This window comes from Macaca mulatta, chromosome 4 (genome assembly GCF_049350105.2).
Source record: "Macaca mulatta isolate MMU2019108-1 chromosome 4, T2T-MMU8v2.0, whole genome shotgun sequence".
Classification (NCBI taxonomy): domain Eukaryota; kingdom Metazoa; phylum Chordata; class Mammalia; order Primates; family Cercopithecidae; genus Macaca; species Macaca mulatta.
In genome coordinates, this window is record NC_133409.1 from 27,637,834 (window position 1) to 27,655,882 (window position 18,049).

General features: G+C 35.4%; 1 protein-coding gene across 25 annotated transcripts in view; it reads left to right on the forward strand.

Annotated features, from left to right (window-relative positions):
• The window catches only part of PKIB (cAMP-dependent protein kinase inhibitor beta), a 246,094-nt gene that overhangs the window by 149,285 nt on the left and 78,760 nt on the right, over nucleotides 1–18,049 (forward strand). For all 25 annotated transcript variants that reach the window (XM_077998915.1, XM_077998925.1, XM_077998928.1 and 22 more), the window contains one exon: nucleotides 3,339–3,423. In XM_077998915.1, coding sequence (XP_077855041.1) covers nucleotides 3,339–3,423 — 85 coding nt within the window. The remainder of the gene's footprint in view (nucleotides 1–3,338; nucleotides 3,424–18,049) is intronic.

Sequence of the window (18,049 nt, forward strand, 5' to 3'; positions counted from 1 at the left end):
TAGTTGACAATAGCATATCAATATTAGTTCATTAATTGTAATAAATGTACCATACATATGTAAGATACTAATAATAGGGGAAACTGGGTATGGAACACTAGAGGAACTTTCTGTATTATCTTCAATTTTTTGTAAATCAAAACTATTGTAAACAATTATGTTAAAAAGAAATACTATTACCGTAGGACCCAGCAATTCCACTTGTGTGTATATATCCAGAAGATTTGAAAGCAGGGTGTTGGGGGAATATTGGTATACCCATGTTCATAGTAACATTATTTACAATATCCAAAAGGTGAAAGTAACTCACGTGTCCATTGATGGATGAACACAAACAAAATATGGTATGTACATTAGAGTATTTTTATTTAAGGCTTTATTCAGCCTAAAAAAGGGAAGAAATTCTGACACATGTTGCCACATAGATAAACTTTGAGAACATTATGCTAAGTGAAGTGAGCTAGTCACAAAAAGACAAATACTATATGATTCCACTTATAAAACTATCTAGATAGTAAAATTTATATAAACAGACAGTAAGATGATGGTTATCAGGGGTTTTGGAAAGAGAAATGGAGGTGGTAGCTTAACGGGCACGAAGTTTCAGTTTTGCAAGACAAAGAAGTTGTGGAGATTGGTTGTATAACAATATGAATATGATGAAGAATATGCTTAAACTATATAAACTGAACTATATGCTTAAAAATGATTAAGATGATGAATTTTATTTGATTTTTAACAATAATTTTAAAAAGCACTATTAAAATTACCATTTTCAATCCATTAGCCTGATGAAATCAATACTGCACATATATGCTATATCTGTTTCTTTTCAGTTTATGATCCTCAGTGCCCTGTTTGGCTAATTACCCAGTGATCCAAAACAGTAAAGAGGTTAAGTAGGATAATCAGTATCATCCAAAAGTATTTGCAACCAATGCTCATCCAAAAGCCCATATAAAAGTTACCCGGAAACCAGCAGGATGGGATGCTCATGAGAACTCAGGGGTTGAAGGAGAGGAAAACATGGATTAGCAGCATTTTTTGTCATTTTTAATGTCTAAAATAAAGACTTCCTTGAGCTGAGGTCACAGTGCTAATTATATATTAAGGAATATTTGGTTGATATCTTTTATTTCCTCTTTGGAAACAGAAAAAACAAACATCCTATTGCACACACTCTACATTTCTTTCATTTAAAACTCTACAACACAATGACAGAGAATAGGTACATATTTTCCATTAGTGTCCAGTAATGTCTGGAGATATTAGCAGAGTTTGAAGAAGATGGCATTAATATCTGTGCTACATATGGCAGTTGAGTGATTTTAATTAAATGGCAGGTTCACACAATTGAGATTTGTCACTGTTTTGAGCTCCCTTTCCTTTTTCCCACTCTTTTAGATTCAGAGTGTCTTTGACATCAAAGTATATTACAGTTTAATTCCTTTGGTGCTCTTTTTTGGGGGGTGTGGGGGAAGCCAAAACAAACTTCTTTCCAAAAGAAAGCTGTAAGACTTAAGAGTGTGATCACAGATACCTCTTGGGTCCCAATCTGAATTTAGTGTTAAACAAAAGAAGCAAGTTTATACTTTTGCAGATCTTCAGGGAGCGTAGTAACCGTATATTTGGAATTTCATTGTATGTGAACTTCCTTAAATCTCAGAACAACCTGGAGAGACAGATAGGATTAATATTATTGTGCCATTTGGTGAGCAAAGTTCTGCCATTCACCTCCAGGAAAGGAGATGACTACTCAAAATCAACAGCTGATAAATAGATGAGTTGAAACTAGAACTACTAGAACTGAGTTCAGTTCTTCTGTCTTTATGTTTCAATGTCTTTACAACATTCTTTTGCTGGTGTATTTGTAAACTATATGAGAAGCAAAGGAGAGAGTAATCAAACTATTTGAAAACTAAGAGTGGCTAACATAACAATGTTGACATTTGGGGGAAAAGATACTTTATTTGAGAATCATAGTGAAATATCTCCACCACATTTCTTGGGCTTTATACAAATTGGAAGTTCAGTTACTGTCCCAGTGTGACAGGTGTGTGGAGAATGGATTGGAAGGGGAATGACTCAGGCCAGGAAGACTAGTGAGAGATGTCATAACTGCTGGAAGAATGGATGGCATGGAAGAAGCTATGACTGGGGAGAATTGAACTAGATTTGCCCATGCAAATGGAATTGGAAGGAAGAGTGACTTGAAGAACATTAAGAGCCTGGAATAGATAGCATTTGATGGTTTGTTAGAAAGGAGTAGGGAAGAGAAGACAGCAGACAACATTGATCCCTGAATACATAATATGAAACTAGACTCTTCTCTGCTCTGAATAATCTTGTATACAAAGAGAAGAATGTTGACATTACTGGCCCCACATTTAGAAAAAAAAACAGATGATCTTCATAAAATGAAAGAGACATGTCTCATTCATTTTTAACATCTAAGCATTTACTATGTGTCTGCTCAAATATGTAGACTGCCTGAGTGAAAGGGCATCTGGTTAACCCAGTGATCAACTGTGGCCACCTCCACAGAAGTATATATGTAAATGAAAAGAACTCGGTTGTTTTCCAGCTATTTAAAGCTCATAACCAGTTTTTAAATGGTGACTTTTTTTTACATATAAATACCTAAAAGAATATGATCAGAAAAAAAATTCAAGTGAATTTGCTACCTATTCATAGCAAAATGTTATATTGCCTCTTGATGGTGAGGCGTTATGCATAGACTGGATTTTATTGGATTCATTTCTCTCCAACAATTCCAATCACTAGATCTCATGATTAGGAAAACAATGTCCTTGCTCCTTGGTATTTAAATTCAAAGGTGAACAGTTGCAGGGATATATTGCTTTTTAAATCACACATTTGAGAAAGGCTATCATTCACCTAGTGAATCTATTTTCAATGGAAATTTGAAAATATATTAAAAAATCTTGCTTTCTTGTTGATTTTACTATTCAGTAAGAATGTCTCTAACTGTTCATGTTACACAGTTTTAGAGCAAAACACAAGAGAGACTGCTCAGAATACAATTGATGTGTTTGAATGGTGAACAAAATAATACAAAGAAATATATTCCTTATTTATCTGGGTGTATGGAGCTGCTTACTCAAGAAAATTTGTCCTGCTCTTGCTCTCAGAGAAACTGAATAAAACAATTTGGGGAAAGGAATAAAAAAGACAGTGAATGTTGTTTTAAAAACATGTGACATTTGGTCACTAAATTAGACGTTTTTGTCTAAGGAACAACTTGTTCTTTTTTGCAAGAGACAAGAAACTAGAGATGTTTATCTTAATAAATCTTTTCCTGCCTTTGTTTCCTTCAGGAGTCATGCTATACTGAAAAGACACTCCATCAAGAGAACTCTGGGAGAAGCAGGAAACCCTGTGCCAGGGACAGGAAAGATAGGAGTAAGTACATTTTTGTTCCGTTGATCTTGGAACATATGGAATAATATATTGAACATGTTCCTAAAAATATATTTGTTGCTATAAAGCCAGATGACAGCAAAGAAAATGTAAGGTGGGATATCTTCATTTTAGAAAACAATGTAGTTTAATATAAGGTTGATAGAATATACTGTTAATTTCTAATTAATAGCAAACAATACATACTGGGACCTTGAGATACACATTTTCAACTCGTGTCTGCCAGGGATAAGTGATTAGTAGAGGCTGAGTTTGGTTAGATATTTCCACTCTTAGCTGTGCCTATTTAAATGGTTCTCTTAGAGGCGGCTTGCCCATCAGAATGATATTGTGAAATTTATAGCCTTTAAAATAGAAGAGAAATTCATACTGCCTATCAGATCTTATAAACTGACTGCTTTTCTTATTACTACTCTCCTTAGAGACCATAGTAACAGAATTATAATTAGTACATACAATTAAATATTCTTGATGACTAAACCTCAAGTTAATACTTGTTTCAGAGACAGGTTTTTGTGTTCTGGTATCTCACAGATATCTGTCCTATCTATCTCCTATCTATCTATCTATCTATCTATCTATCTATCTATCTATCTATCTATCTATCTGCCTGCCTGCCTACCTACCTATCTATCTATCATCTATCTATCTATCTATCTATCTATCTATCTATCTATCTATCTATCTAGGACAGATATCTGTATGTACTCGTACTTGCCTACATCAGTAGTGCATCCTTTGAAAACTGAGGCCACATTCATATTGCAGTCTTATTAGTATTTCATAAAATTGTTATCAGTTTGTACCACAGGAACAGAAAACCAAACACCGCATGTTCTCACTCATAAGTAGGGGTTGAACACTGACAATACATGGACACAGAGGGGAATATCACACACCGGGGCCTGTCAGGGGGTGTGGGGTAAGGGGAGGGATGACATTAGGAGAAATACCTAATGTAGATGGCGGGTTGATGGGTGCAGCAAACCACCATGGCACATGCATACCTGCACATTCTGTACATGTATCCCAGAACGTAAAGTATAACAAAAATAAATAAATAAATAAAAAATATATAAATGTTATCAGTTTGGTAAAACTTGTATTTGAGGGCACCTGGATCCGTTAGTGCTACATTCTCCTACCCAGTGTGAGAACCTTGCTTCTCCACTGCAGCTTAGGTGACAGACCAAGAGAACCCAAGGTCAGCTGCAGCCTGAGGGGAGGCTCCAAAGTTCTTCTCCCCCTCTCATATTCCTACTAGAACACAACTCCAGGGGAGCAGGAAGGAGTGGAAGACATTACGTTTGGTTTAGGCTCATTGCCTAGTCTTCTTAAAACTAGTGTACAACTTTCCTATTAACCCTCCGTGATTTCGTTTAAACATTGACAATAGGTTCATTTCCATGGCTCACCAGAGCATTTTCACTTTGATGTGAAAATTTAAATTTATGTCAACATGTCTAAAAATAAATTTAAGAATAACATGTCCTAATTAAAATCTACTTTTATTATAAACTAATTTCACACAAATAATTTTACCCAAACCATTTATGTTTCTACATAAACCACTAGAATCTCCATATGAGAACAAAATAAGTAGAATTATAAATACAAATTAATTTTATACTTAAGGAAAATTAAAACTAATATATAAAATAATTTATTAGGTCTATATTGCGGGCTGAGTATACAGTGATTTATAAGCATAATCTTATTTAATTCTCACAATAACTCTCTGAGGAAGGTAAGGAGGCATGGTTATTTCTTGTGATACAAGCATACTTTGCCAAATGCACACATTTAGCAAGTGGGTGGTGAGTTAGGACTTGAGCCTAATTTTGTCGGATGCATAAGCCTATGTCCTTGACCAGCTTGAATAGAAATGTTTGGTGGGAGGTAAAGCACTATGTTTAAATGACTATAGTATCTTATTTTCATCAGCTATTTATAATCAGTTACTAGAAATACACACTCTTAAGGAACAAATTATCCCTATACTCTATGAATTCTTTGAAAGAGAAAACATTTTTCTGATTTATTTATTAAGAAGCACAATACTAAAAAAGTAAAAGAAAAAAACAAAACTAATAAAAGTATCACAAAAAAGAAAATCATAAAAATTCATTGAAATACTAGCTAAAGAATGTAGTTATCAATAAAATAGAATAATACAACACATGGTGTTTATTCTAGGTATGTGAAAGTGGTTCAGTATCAGGAAACTTATTAAAGTGATTTCATAATCTTAGACCAAAGAATAAAACCCCTATTTTAACTTCCAAATAGATTTCAAATGACCTTTGATAAAATGCAACCGTATTTCTTTTAAGAAAATACACATACATGTAACGTAGTAATTTAGGAATAGAGAGATGTCATTAAAATACAAAAAAGTGATTTCAACAAAGCAGAAAAACCCTAGTAGCTTACTACATGACCAATTTCATCACTTATAGTTAATACCATTTAACAAATTTTAATCAATGCAATAAATGTTTTAAAAGACTAATATTTTCTGCATTTTTCCTATATATGCTAGGAACTGTTATAAATGCTTTACAAATATTAACTCATTTAATCCTCACAACAATCCTAGGACATATGGACTATTATCATTCTATTTTACAAATTGGGAAGCTGAGGCCAAGAGATGCTAAGTAACAAGGCCAAGGTCATGAAGCTAATAAGTAGTAGAGCTGAATTAAAACTCATATGGTTTGACCCATGAGTCTTTAATCATAAATACCATGTTATGCTGCCTCTCAAAGATGATCATTATTATAAAAAAGGTTACTTTTTTTTGCTAAAAATATATATTTTACTAAAAATCCCAAGAAAATTAACTGAAGAACCATTAGGGTAATGAACTTTGTTAAGTAACCCTACAAAAGATAAATGTGTAAAAATCAGTTGGTTTTTCTATGACAGCAGCAAATAAAAAACATTCAAAAAACTCATCATAGCAATTAAATATTATATAGCTATGAATAAACTGTTAAAGAAATGTACAAGACTTAAATTAAGAAAATAATATCTATAGAGAAATACAAGATAAACAATTGGCTGTTAAGTGTGTTATGCAGAAAAAAAATTAGCAGTAATGAAGGTTTATATTATATTCTTGGATGAGAATAATAGATGTTGAACAGATGTTAGCTTCCTGAAATTAATTTATAAAGTTAGTACAATTTCATTTAAAATCCCAAAAAGGACTTGGGAGAGAGCTTGGCAAAATGATTATTAAAATTCATCTGGAAGCATGGACAGTCTGGAAAAGGTACATTTTTGAAAAAAGAAGAAAGATGAAACTTGCTATTTCCCTGTATTAAAGCATATTAAAAAGTTATAATTATTAAAACTGTGTGGTACTATTTACTAACATAGAAACTTAGAGAAGCCAAGTCAGTCTGAGAAAACCCCAAACAGATCAAAGCACATGTAAAAGTAGTGCATAAGAAAAACCACATTTTATGTTGATGGAGAAAGTAGTGACTCTTCAAAAAGCACAACAACAATAATTAGTTAATATTAGGAAAACATGTAAATTTGGATATTTTATTTATACAATATACAAATAATTTGTCAGATTGATAAAAGCAGAACAACGACCGAGACATAACTGGAGGAAAATAGATTGGCAAATAATTTCATAACCTTGTCTAACATGACATTGAAGGCACAAATCATAACTGGAGATTGATAGACTTAATTGTAGATATATTAAAACTTCTGTACATATAAAACAAAGAAGAGACCCAAATAGCATGAACCTAATAAATGTTTGAAAATTGCTCTTCCTTGATTTTTTGAGGGGAAATGGAATTAATAAATCAGTAAGTCCTTACTAACATTCCAATATATTACTGTTTGACGGCTTAATAAAGCAGAAATTGTTCTGGGATAGTACTAATTTGCTATTTTATCTCCTGAAGGCACACAGCATCACAGAAGTTTTTGCGTGAAGAATATATAGTATGTCTTAGTTAAAAATAAAGATGAAGGCCGGGCACGGTGGCTCCTGCCTGTAATCCCAGCACTTTGGGAGGCCGAGGCAAGTGGATCACAAGGTCAGGAGATCGAGACCATTCTGGCTAACACAATGAAACCCTGTCTTTACTAAAAATACAAAAACTTAGCTGGGCACGGCGGCGGGTACCTGTAGTCCCAGCTACTTGGGAGGCTGAGGCAGGAGAATGGCATGAACCCAGGATGTGGAGCTTGCAGTGAATGGAGATCACATCACTGCACTCCAGCCTGGGTTACAGAGTGAGACTCCATCTCAAAAAATAATAAATAAATAAGTAAATAAAGATGAAGTTCTAGAAAAGACCAGTGATAATATGGAAAGTTGAATTGTTCCACCTAAAAAGATCAATTAATTTGGCTTAGAGTATCCAAGAGAGTAGAGGATTTCAACCAGACAGTTTTATAATTCTTACATGTGCCAGGGCATTTTATTTCAGTAGAAATTATTTGCAACCACCTTGAGTAATCTCCGAATTAAGATAACATGCTAAAATAAGTTATCTCTAATAAAAATGAAATAATTCCATTTCTGTCTTGAGCTATGTGGTAGATAACTACAGAGTAGTGACACAATGATAAAATTTGGAGAGAAATGTTTCCTGTTTTATTGAAGTTGATGATACAAGAAAGATTGTTTGTCTCCTTCTAGAGTATCTCTGCTCCTTCAATGCTGGGAACTCAGAGGAAGTGTGAAAGGAAAATGTATTATAATTAATGACTAATAATTTTTTTAAAGTTTTAATTTAGGTAAAATAGTCAAGGTTATACCAGCCAGTATAACAATCAATTAACACTAACAAAATAGCAATTTCTGTCCCAGGCTGTATTAGCATTATTGCTAGACTCTGAGCTCCAAATATATGCTCATGGGAAAGAGTAACCAGTGTACCCGTGAACTTCCTAGTCTGTTCACATCCAGTCCCTATCCATGATTCTGGCCAATGCATTGACGCCTGTTCACTGCTAATCCTCCTGAGAGCACTCACTCTGCTTCATGTCCTCTTGCTAGCAGTCTTTCAGCTGACAGGGAATCTGCTCCCCTACCTGTGTCACCCTTTTGTTTCAGGGCTCAAATTGCCCGAAGTTCTGCTTTTAGCCATTCATCTGTTGCCTTCTAACCCTGACTGTTGTCCCTGTATTGAGTTTGGTACCTCAACTCTTTTTATCCATTCACCTTAAAGAGTTATTTTCCCTCACTTACACAAGGACTGGGACTGTTAATAAGTGGCTTTTTGCCAGGCAGGTCTTGGTCCTAAGGGTTTGGCTAACAGCCATCATCATAGTCCTTCCTATAAGAACTTTTACGCATTCATGAAGTTATATCCCTGGCAGATTCATCCTGCTGGCTCAGGAGACATGCCTAGAAGTGCCTGAAACCATAAAAAGACTACAGAATAGACCTTAACTCTAATACCCTTACTAAATAAACATTGATTTTTAAACATGTATCTTTATTTGTCCATAAATCTACATTTAGTACATATATTATTTGACCACCACCAGAAAAAAGTCTGGAAGTAGTCAAATGAACTGTGTAAAATGTTTTCTTCTTCTCTTAGGTAATAAAAGCAAAAGAGAAACCTAGCCATTTTGTTTTAAGCACGACTAACCAAATCAAACAAGCATAACCCTAAACATAAAGAATAAACCTTGTTACTGTTCGTGCTAGCCAGACTGTCAGTTTTTGAAGACTGTCCAAACACTGTAAGCAGTGAATTCTGGAGGGGAAATGGAAAACAAAACAAAACAACCAACAAACAAAGGAGCAGAACACACAGACACCCTTGTCAAGGAGAGTAAAGGGAATATATACAAAGAATGAAGGTGGTCGTTAACAGATTAACACTAATTCTTAGTGATCAAAGTAATTGTCAATTAATGTTTGCAATGTGCCAAACTCATTTTCTCATTTCTTCATTCAGTAAGTGTTCTTTGAGCATTTACCCCGTTTACCCTGTGCCCTGCACTGTTGTGAGCTGTGGGGATCGGAGCTAAAGACACTGCAATTCTCCAGAGTCTGTGAATCACTAGCATGGAAATTCTGAACTAGAGAAAAATTGACTAGAGGAGTGTGAGGAGACCCAAAAGGTGTTATATCAGGAGTGGCTGATGATTTACTTTGTGGAGGTCCTAGAGAAGATGTGCTAACTTTCTTCAATTATGCCAGAAATATCATGTCAAAAAAATCTGTGTGATTGAGAAGGCAAAACTAGATTTGAGTGGATGGAATTAGAGGAAAAAACATTTTTGCTTAATCAAGGGAAAGGCTGTCTGAAATTATAACAAGCTACCTCTGATAACTGAGTTGGTTGATCACAAGTGGGAGGATAAGGGGTTGGTGTTGGGGGTGGGTAATTAATTCATCTCCAAAGACAAAAATTCTAGGGTCTGTTGTTGAAATCATTGATGTGGGAAGGGTTCCTCTGAAGACAATACAGTAAGGGACTATACAAGGCTGCTTTTAAGTTAGGCCTACCAGCTTTGTCATTTACTCTTAGGCTTTGACCAAATCTCTCATCTCTGATCCTTAGTGACTACATCAGAGAAAAGGAGATAGTACATGTCACAGGACTGCAGTGAGAAGAGAAAAAAATGAGTGTAAATGAACTAATTCAAAATGATTGCCATATAGTGGGCACTCAATAGATGGTACTCAATACATGGGAACTAGAATGTCATCTTGGGAAACACTTGGACTCCCTTAAACAATCCAGAAGGTTAAAATGACACCCACTAAGGTAAAAAGTTCCTCTCTTTGGCTGGGCGCAGTGGCTCACGCCTGTAATCTCAGTACTTTGGGAGGTCGAGGTGGGCGAATCACGAGGTCAGGAAATCGAGACCATCCTGGCTAACATGGTGAAACCCCGTCTTTACTAAAAATACAAAAAATTAGCCGGGCGTGGTGGCGGGCGCCTGTAGTCCCAGCTACTCGGGAGGCTGAGGCAGGAGAATGGCGTGAACCGGGGAGGCAGAGCTTGCAGTGAGCCGATATCATGCCACTGCACTCCAGTCTGGGAGACAGAGCGAGACTCTGCCTCGCAAAAAAAAAAAAAAAAAAAAAAAAAAAAAAAAAAAAAAAATTCCTCTCTTCTTGTTTGGGATTCATAAAAACAAAATGTTTCTAAAATGTACAGTGAGAAATACTAAACATATACAACATTAGAAAAGCTGCCAAGACAATTGTTCTACTTTGTTACCATTTCCTTATTATTTACCTATTCTTAGTTGCTGGAAAGATTTTTTTAGCTCAATTTCTACTTTGTATTATTCTAAGAGACCTGTACTGTCAACTTCAGTTTGTCATATCAAAGGAGATCTTGGACAACATGTTGTGTTACATGTTCAAAGAGAGCCTGCTCATGCAAGTTGGATGAGTTTGAAAGTTGCTAGGGTTTAGTTCTAAGTATCTGTGTTGTAATCAATTCCTATTTTTCAATCATGTTGTTAGTATCAACTGTTCCATAATTAGAACTAGCCAGTAAAAAGTTCAAAAGGACTCAGGTGGTGAACTACATTGAGATTATGCCAACATGAGACACATAAAGCAGTTAGTGATTGCCTGTGAGAACATTAACTCAATGGACTGCGGTTCACTTCTCACATGCTTACCAGCTGCAATAATGAATATTTAAATAAATAAATATTTCAATACTCTGGGCTCACTTTTCCAGGCCTATCTTTGATTAGTTTCACCTTCTCTTTGTTTTCATAGTCTGTGTTCTGTTTTTTGTTCATGTAATTCATATTATATGAATATGAATTCAAATAATGAGACATTTAAATAATGAAGAACAAAGAATAAAATCAATTTCCCACCTCCCAGAATTGACTCATTTTATTTTATAATGTCTGCTTAAAACCTCCTTTATAAAGAAATAAAATGCAACAGTTAAGTCTCCTCTCAGAAACTCCTATGAATTAGTGTGCATTGTTTCAGTCTATTTTATATTTTCACTCATCTATTTATACAACCGTTCCAATATTTAGTCTTGATCTGTGTTTTTTAACTTACAAAAATAATATCACACGTCTTTCCAAAACATTGTTTTTGAAATATATACAGATATATATATATATAGTTCTAACTCTGTTCTCCCTGTGAAATGTATATTTCACTTGGTAAATGAAACACTTCATTTGCTATTCACATCTAGTGGCCTTCCCTACTCCTAAATTGGGCCCATGGATAGCAGAACGTTATTGCCAGAAAAGTTAGAAGAAAACATCATTCTAATTTATGGCTTTATATATTACCAACACTGGGAACTTTTGAAAATGGCAAAAGCTAAAATGGAGGGGAAGTCAGGAGAATATGGTTTCCCAGGCAAACCACAGTGAAGGATCAGACTGTGTATGAAGAAAACAAAGCTATGAGAGGTGATGTGACTTTCTGGTGTTAAAGCCAAATAATCAGCAGGCCACTCATGTAGGGTTGTTTCTGTTTCCAGAGCGCTTATACAAGCCACACCAAAAGTTAACTTCGAGGCATTCCCTGTCATCACTGATATATATATATATATATTTTTTTTTTTTTGAGATAGAGTCTCACTCTGTCGCCCAGGATGGAGTGCAATGGCACAGTCTCAGCTCACTGTAACCTCCACTGCCTGGGTTCAAGTGATTCTCCTGCCTCAGCCTCCTGAGTAAATGGGACTACAGGCCCATGCCATCACACCCAGCTACTTTTTTATTTTTAGTAGACACTGGGTTTCACCATGTTGGCCAGGCTGGTCTCAAACTCCTGACCTCAGATGATCCACCCACCTCAGCCTCCCAAAGTGCTGGGATTAGAGGTCTGAGCCACCTGGCTGTTACTGATGAATTTTGAATTGAGCTTCAGCCAATCACAGACACCCAGATAGCTGATTGGTTGTATAACAAGAGACCTCCCATTGAACTGTACACAAATAAGGGAAATGCATAACTACAGTGAATCAAGTAATGTTTTACTTTATTTCCATGTTCAGACTGTAAAAGCCCACTGCTTAGGCTGCTAGAGCAGAACTTTGTGACAGTTTTGAGTGCTGTCTGATTCATTATTCATTATTTGCTTAAATAAGCTGTTAAATTTATTTTGTCTAAAGTTGTTCTTTTAACGCTGGGTTACATAGCTAGTTAATGACCATCCTTGAAATATCCAGCCCAAATCTCAAAATCAAAATATTGCATGGGGCAAGAGATAGAAAGCTTTTCTAGTTCATTGTTTGTTATTATGGTGTTTATGTTTAGAAAACACACAGAGAGCTAAGATAATGCAGTCTTAGAGCCACCTCATTAGAAAAATGAAGTCTGATACCTTGCTTTCACAATGGCTGGTAAGAGTATAGGCTTTTTTGTTTGTTTGTTTGTTTGTTTTGAGACAGAGTCTCACTTTGTTGCCCAGGCTGAAGTGCAGTGGCACGATCTCGGCTCACTGCAATCTCCACCTCCCAGGTTCACGCTATTTTCTTGCCTCAGCCTCCGAAGTAGCTGGGACTACAGGCGCCCGCCACCATGCCTGGCTAATTTTTTTTGTATTTTTAGTAGAGACGGGGTTTCACCGTGTTAGCCAGGATGGTCTCGATCTTCTGATCTTGTGATCCCCCCGCCTCGGCCTCCCAAAGTGCTGGGATTACAGGCGTGAGCCGCTGCGCCCGGCCAAGAGTGTAGTTTTAATCTATCATTGTTTCCTTGCGCTTGCTATCTCACATACCAGGTAAAGCTATTTGCTCCCTCTTCTCACTCTGTCTCATTTGTCCCCTTAGGTAGGAGAATCTGGTCTGGAAAATCAGGTGTCACTGATGATCAGACATCATCTCTTTTCTAGTTACTGTCAGCTTAGTTTTGTCCCACAATTGTCTTGATTTCCGGCTAGTGAATGAGTGTGACATCTCTTTAAGGTTTGGGTGTGCCAATGTACTGGAGACAGAAAATTGACTCACTAATTAAACCATAGCTTGAAACTTGCATGTTCAATATAGATCTGTAATTTCCTTCACCTAGGCTTGGTCTCAGGTATTCTTCATAGTAAATGTTATATTGCTATTGTATCACTATGATTCATGGTGTTAGGACACCAAATTCCTTATTACATCTTTATTTTAAACTTCTAAACTAGTATAGCTCCTAGGATTAAAAGGATTGCAGATTTTTAATTTTTTTAAAAAAGAGGCAGTGTTTAGGTATACCTGGTAGGGGAGAGAGCAAGCATTAGGAAAAATGAATAAATTAAAGCTATACTGTTACCAGCCATTTTGAAGGCAAGGCAAAGCTTTTTCATTTTTCTAATGAGGCAGCTCGAAGAATGCATTATCTTAGTTCTCTACATGTTTTCTAAATGTAAGCAGCAGCATAAGAAACAGAACAAAGGAGTAGAGAGCTTTCTATTTCTTCCTCATTCAATTGTTTGATTTTGAGATTTGAGCTAGGTATTTCAAGGACTGCCATTAACCAGCTATGTAACCTGATGTTAACTAGTAAGTTTTACTCACTTCAAATTTGTTGTTGTTTCTCCAAAACGTTTTACACATTTATAAGATAAATAAAATCAGCATTCTTAGAAGGCAGCTATGATCACCACTCTACCACCAATGTCACTAAAATCAGTATTCTTGACTACCTGCTGGAAATAAAAACGTAATTGCTAAAATACTCATTATAAATTAAGTGATACATTACAAGTAAAGATCTATCATGTGTTAAGTTTCAAGTTTCACCTAATGTTCTTAATAAAATAATGGTAATTTGAATTCTCTACAAATATGTTCAGCCTATAATATTCTGATTTACAGATGCTTGAGAACACATAATATTTTCTATTAACTTAATGTCAAACTATTATCCTACCTTGCAAATAGCATAGAAATTTTAACTATAGTCATTAAAAAAATCAAATTTCATTGGAAGGGAAGTGTAAATGTATGCTTTTTAAAAAACACATTAAAAGTTTGAGGTTATAACTTTCATAAAGATAAAATCACTATTTAAAAGCTGCACATACACTGATTATTATTGTTTGTTTGTCTTAGAAGATGTATCTTTAAATTGCTGGAAGACATCATGAATATTTTCATTGCTAATTATTGTTTAAAGCCTTTAGTATACGTCAGTTCTTTTTGTGTGGGTATGGTTGCTGTAGTGCGGCTTAATAAAAAACAATGCTTTATATCAGTGAAAGCTCTTCTTTGGTTTAATTTGGGTTGTGGTTATATTGTTTTTTCATATCATGTGAGCTGACTGCAAGGGGTTAACCCAAAATGAGCCACTTCACTTAAAATTATTCTATGTGTTAGTTTGTGAATTCTGTTGTCAGTATTTAAATGTATATCATAGTTTAATCATATCACATAAAGTTGTGATTTCAGAAATACTTTATATTTCTTTTGCTGCTTTTGCTTGTGACAATTGACCAGCCCACCACATAGAATTTCTTAGTCTTTTTAACACTATGTGAACATTTGAACTGACCAGAAAATTTTATGGAAAGAACACGAGACAATGGAAGTCAAATCTCTATTCTATACCTTGTTTTGCCCCTTTCTGGCTGCAGGAGCCTCAGAAGTCATTCAGAGATGCTGCAAAGTGCAGGGGATCAAACCATTGACTGCTGAATTTGAGTCTTACTTTTGTCATTTATTATTAGCTGTGTGACTGCTGGTAAATTACTTAATCTCTCTGTCTCTGTGTTTTCATTTGTAAATGGTATTAATATTAGTGCCTCTCCCCCAGGGTTATTAAGAAGATTAAAGCAGTTGATATTTGTAAAGTACTTGGAATATTGCCTGTACAGTTAATTGTTTAATAACATTTTAATGTGATGTGAACTCATCAGATCTGATGTCTACACACAGTACTTTGAGTCTGAGAATTGTATCATTTTAAGTGTTTCTTGCTTTTGCTTTCAATACATCTTGAAATGATTAGACTGATGAAAACATTGTTTCTATGTGGAGTATTAATGATTCTACAGCTAATACTGATGTTTTTTTGTCATTTGTTTTAAATCAAGGCATATTTGCAGAAATAAAGGACTGCTTTAAAAATTAAGCAAAATATTCATATATCTTAGAGTTGTATGGACGTGACAGTTCCTATAACTGGGTTTGGGACTTGTTTCTGCATTAGGTACACATTTTGTTTACCTGCTAAAGGGTTAATGTCATTTATTTTATTTTTCAACTTTTGTCTTTATAACTGTGTTATTAGATGGCAGACTGTTTGGAAAGCTGAATTTGATTATTGCTTTTCAGTTCTATATTGCCAGTGAAAATATTCTGCTGTTTATCACTTTTCTTTAGTAGAGGTTGTTACATGACTTCTATCTTTTACAGTTATCATACACACATAACTCTTTCTTAAATAATCCACAATCTGTTTTAATTTTGCTTGAAACCTGTTAAGTTGGAATATTTTATAGGACAAAGAGTAGTGTAACATTGTCAGTATAAGAATTGGTGGTAGAGGATAGGGTTAGTTTGTTTTTTAATGACAGGGCATGGTCTCCAGTGTGAAAGAGGTCATTGGAATTGGAACTTGATTCCACTGATGGGAGAAAGTCCAGCCGAGCTAGTAGGCTCATTATCTGGAGAGAATAATGATGTCAACAGGAGGCGGTCCTGGCAGATAGGGGGTTGGAGTCCACTAGGACCAGCAAGGTGCAGCAGATGGTGTCCCAGCAGGTGGATGGGCTGTGGTGACACAGAGTCTGGAAGCAGACAATATCCAGGCAGATAAACAGATAGATCTGTTCACAGACTGTGGATCCCATGGATTGGGGCTGAGGCTGGGGCCTGAAATACAGGCCCTGGGAAACCTGGATAGACTAGCACAGAGGCCAATCTTGGAGGGAGTAGTGAACTACATAGGGCATTAAAGCAGAGACTCTGTTATGTGGCGCCACAGGTTAAAGGATACTTGTGATATCCTCAGCTTTGGGGGTTATATGGATTGGAAGGATACTGGAGCTGGAAGCCGGGAAGGTCTTTAAAGATGCTGACTTCCATATTCCTTAGTGCAGACTCATGTGACTGTCACCTTTTGAAAACTGAAAAACTCAAGTGTGTTAATACAAAATTGTGCTTTACTTTATTACTGATGAGGAGATTAAAAAGTAACTTTGATATAATCAGCCTTGCCTTTTTTTTTTTTTTTTTTTTTTTTTTTTTTTTTTTTTTTTTTAAAGGCTGTCGTAACCTTCAGATGAGACTTAACTTCCTGCAGTTGAAACTGCTCACATGGGGCCTAGGTGAAGTGAAACATGCAATATGGAGGGGTTATTATTCCTTATTCTGCTTAGATTTATCCTTAGGAAGAGGTTATCTATCTAAGAAGAAAGTATAAAATGAAAGAATTAGGAAGTAGGTCTTTGTTTTTGACTGAAGCTTGCTTGTAATAGAAGAGAAAAGTATGTGGAAGTTGCTGAAATTAATTTCCTCACAATAATATGAGTGTTAACTGGCTTTTTCCATGACAATCATTATTTGGGGGAATATCAGCCCCAGTTACATTATTTGGGAATGCTCTGCGTCAAACCAGGGACTTCACTTCTAAGAACTAAGAAAAAATTGAACATTGACTCTTTTGCTTGAGTCTTAGCATTTAACAACCTTCTATTATTGATCTTAGACTTTATGTGTACCCATATATTTGTAATCAAAGAAAAACGAAACCCTTAAAACAAAATCCAAGCATTCTCATGCTTTACATTTTGAAATTAAATCTCTAGTTGATGTCCACTTTTAAAAAATCTAAGTTACTATGAAGTTTCAAAGTGCTATCATTGTTTTTCCAAGTACTATTTTCTATAGAGGAAAAAAATCCATGTTTCTTTTTATTAGATTTTCTTTACATTAGATTTTCTTTACAATGGTGAATCTTGTCTAGAGAAAAAATGCATTCATTTATTAAATAGAAGTCAATTTAAGCAATTAAAATAAAATAAATGTTTCTGCCGTAAAACCTAGCTTCAAATTCTCACCTGTGTGACTTTGGGGCAAGTAGTTTATTATGCTGGGTTTTAGTTTTGTATCTCAATTTACGCCTTCTTCATAGAAATACTGTATTTCTAGTACACCCTTGGGAATCAGAATGAATGACAAAGCTTTCTTTTTTTTAATGGAATTTTTCTTACTGAAAGTCATTTTAGTATGTTCCACTTTTACATGCCCTCACTAGCTATATGCAATTGTATCCGTCAGGCTTCCACCAGAGAAACAGAGGAGAAACAGAGAAACAGAACCACTAGGAGATATACATTAAGAAACTCATTGCAAGGAATGGGCTTAAAGATTCTATACACTGGCAGAAGGGTAGGGTGGAAACTCTGGGGCAAGAGTTTAAGCTTCAGTCCACAGGTAGAATTTATTTTTCCTCAGGAAAACCTCAGTTCTGCTCTTAGGCCCTTTCAGATGATTGAATCTGGACCACTGAGTTATTGAGGATAATCTTCCTCACTTAAAGTCAATTGATTGCAGATATTAGTCACATTTATAAAATTCCTTCACAGAAACACCTAGATGAGTGTCTGATTGATTAACTGGGGACTACAGCCTAGTCAGGTTGACGCATGAAGATGATCACCACATCACAGTCCATACTTTGT